This window comes from Fonticula alba (genome assembly GCF_000388065.1).
Source record: "Fonticula alba strain ATCC 38817 unplaced genomic scaffold supercont2.15, whole genome shotgun sequence".
Lineage (NCBI taxonomy): Eukaryota > Rotosphaerida > Fonticulaceae > Fonticula > Fonticula alba.
The window spans coordinates 270,093-273,030 of NW_009242985.1; the positions used below are offsets into that span (position 1 = coordinate 270,093).

General features: G+C 69.4%; 2 protein-coding genes across 2 annotated transcripts in view; one reads left to right on the top strand and one right to left on the bottom strand.

Moving 5' to 3' along the window:
• Positions 1–1,783, top strand: part of H696_05919 (hypothetical protein) — a gene marked incomplete at both ends in the record, with an annotated part of 4,246 nt that extends 2,463 nt beyond the window's left edge. The window contains one exon of the mRNA XM_009499695.1: positions 258–1,783. Within this exon, the coding sequence (XP_009497970.1) occupies positions 258–1,783 (1,526 nt within the window). The remainder of the gene's footprint in view (positions 1–257) is intronic.
• A 522-nt stretch (positions 1,784–2,305) lies between these two features.
• H696_05920 (hypothetical protein) overlaps positions 2,306–2,938 on the bottom strand; it is a gene marked incomplete at both ends in the record, with an annotated part of 3,435 nt that continues 2,802 nt past the window's right edge. Inside the window, one exon of the mRNA XM_009499696.1 lies at positions 2,306–2,897. Within this exon, the coding sequence (XP_009497971.1) occupies positions 2,306–2,897 (592 nt within the window). The remainder of the gene's footprint in view (positions 2,898–2,938) is intronic.

The window sequence follows — 2,938 nt, forward strand, 5'->3', positions numbered from 1 at the left end:
GGGGGGGGGGGGGGGCTTTTTGAAGCCCTGCCGCGGCAGCGAGCAGGCCCGCGCGGTACCAGCGGAAAGGCGAAAGACCCGGAGGAAACAGGGCCGAGGCCTTTCAGGGCGGTGTGCACACGCACCGCCGGCCGCGTGTGCTGCAGAGCGGGTCTTTTCTTTCGCACGCGCGCGCTCGCCGCACCCCCCCCCCCCCCCTCCCGGCCATTGCCCTCCTTTCTGGCGCACTGACACCCGCATCGCCCTCCTCCTGCCAGTGTCGGCCAATCTCCTCACCGTCCACCGGGTGGGGGCCTTCATGGTTGACTGCGGCGAGGGCACCATCGCCCAGCTGTACCGGACCCTGGTGGCCGGGTCGCAAGCCGAGCTGGCGGCTGGCTTGGGCGGCGAGCCGCCGGCCGCCCCGCCGAGCCCCGGCCCGGGGCACCTTGCCCCGGCCCTGGACGCCGGGTTCCGGCGGCTGGCCCACACGCTGCTCGTGGACTTGCGGGGGGTTTTCATCACGCACATGCATGCCGACCATCTGCTCGGGGTGCTGCGGCTGCTGGAGGTCCGCGCGCAGCTGCTGGCCCTGCTGGCCGGGCTGGGGATCGGGCCGCGGGACACGGCCCCGGCGGAGGCCGGCTTGCGTGCGCGTGTCCTGCACCTGCTCGGGGTGGACGTCCATCGGACCCCGGGCCGGGTGCTGTGGCGGCCTCTGCCGGTCGTGGGCCCGGCGCATTTGAGCCGCTTCCTGGCCCACTTCCAGGCTCTCTTTGGCGCGGCGGCCCTGTCGCCCTATGCCTACAGCACGAATGCCCTGCTGGTGGAGGAGGCCCTGGTGTTTGGCCAGCCCCTGGGCCCGGCGGCCGGGACCAGCCGGGTGTCCGTGCGCAGTGTCCCGGTCTTCCACTGTCCCCATGCCTTTGGGTTTGTGTTCACGCATGAGCCCGGGCCCGAGGCCGGGGCGCCATCGGGCCAGGCGCCCGGCGGCCAGTCTGCCTGCGCCTGCGCCGCCAACTGCTGGCGGGTGATCTTCTCCGGCGACACCCGGCCCACGGCGGCCCTGGCGCGGGCGGCCCTCGAGCATCCGGCATGCCCGGGCGGCTCCGGCATGCCCGGGCCCCTGGCGGCCCCCCCCTGTGTCCTGGTGCATGAGGCCACCTTCGATGATACCACCGACAACCTGGTGCACGCGCGGCAGAAGCGCCACTCGACGGCCCTCGAGGCGCTGGCCGTGGCCACGGCCGGGCAGATGACCGCCTGCGTGCTGACGCACTTCAGCCAGAAGTACAACCGCGACCCGGGGCTGCTGGGGGCGGCGGTGGTCGCCGCTCAAACCGGCCGGTCCCTGCAGTCCGTGGTCCGGGCCTCCAGCCGGCCAATGGCGGAATTCTCCCTGCCCCTCGGGACCACCATCGACCTGGTGGGCCAGCTGCCGGGGGAGTTCGCCGGCCGGGTGCCGGTTGTGGCTGACACCGGTCCCGGCCCGGGCGGGCCCCAATCGCCGGGGGGCGCGACGCCCATGGCCCCGGCCTCGGCCGAGGCCGAGGCACCGCCCGCCCTCGGGCCGGATGCCCCGCCGCCCGGGCCGCCCCGCACGGCCGATGGGCGCGCCTTCGGTGTGGCATTGGCCTTCGACATGATGGTCCTGCGCCAGCAGGATTTGATCCCCCCGCGGCCGGTGGCCACCGACTGCCCGATGGCCGGCTCGCCGCTGGTCGCCGCCGATGGCCTGGAGCCCATTCGAAGCACCCCGGTCTCGCGCGTGGTCGAGTGCATCGACGCGGTTTTCGGCGTCTAGCGCATGCCCATACACATACCCAGGCAAATATATAGAAGGGCACCCGACGTCGGGTGCTGTGCGATTGACTTACGTGTGTGTGCGTGTGTGTGCGTGTGTGTGCGTGTGTGTGCGTGTGTGTGCATGTGTGTGCATGTGTGTGCATGTGTGTGCATGTGTGCTTATATGTGCTTATATGTGCATGTGTGCTTATATGTGCTTATATGTGCTTATATGTGCATGTGTGCTCGTATGTGCTTATATGTGCATGTGTGCTTGTATGTGCTTATATGTGCTTATATGTGCCTGTGTATCACCGTGCACACTTGCAAGTGTGCATGCCTGCGTGCCCCAGCAACGCATGGGGTCGATGCGCGCGCGTCGGCACAAGGTGCAGACCCCGCGCCAATGGATCAAGGAGGTGCCGGTGCATGCGCAGGCATGTGCGAGGGTGTATTGTTTGGCTGCTCCTTCTGCTCCCGCACGAAATAATGCACGAAGAGGGGGGAAAGAGGAAGGACAAAGGGGAAGACAAAAGGTCGATCACTTGAAGGAGCCGGTGAAGGGGTTGGGCTTGGCCGAGGCGGTGACGCCGGAGCCGGCCGCCGGGGTCGCGGCCGAGGAGCCGGCGCCGGAGCCGAAAGGCGTCGCACCGAAAGGCATGGACGGGCTGGCGGAGGAAGTGCCAAAGACCGGCTTCTTGCTGGCCTGCGACCCGGGCTGGGAGAAGGTCGACCCAAAGGCAAAGGACCGACTGGCGCCGGAGACCGGCGCCGAGCCGAAGGGCGACTGACTGACCGCGCCGAAGGGCGACGCCAGGCTGCCGCTCGAATCGCTGCCACCAGGAGACCCGGGATCCTCGGAGTCATCCTCGCCGCTGTCAGACTGGCCCGAGACACTGTCATCGGTGTTCGAGGGGCTGGTCTCGCTGGCGGTCCCAGCGCTGGCCGGTGACGCGCTGGCCGACTGCGTCGACGACGACACGGCCCCGAATGTGAAGGAGGAGGAGCCGGTGGCTGGCGACGAGCCAAAAACGAAGCCCCCGGTCGGGGAGGTCGGCTTGCTGGTGCTCTTGTCAGCATCCCCGGTGGCCGGCTCCGTGGGCTTGCCAAAGGCAAAGCCCCCGGCCGGGGCGCTGCCAAAGGAGAACCCCGACGAAGAGGGCTTGCCGAAGGC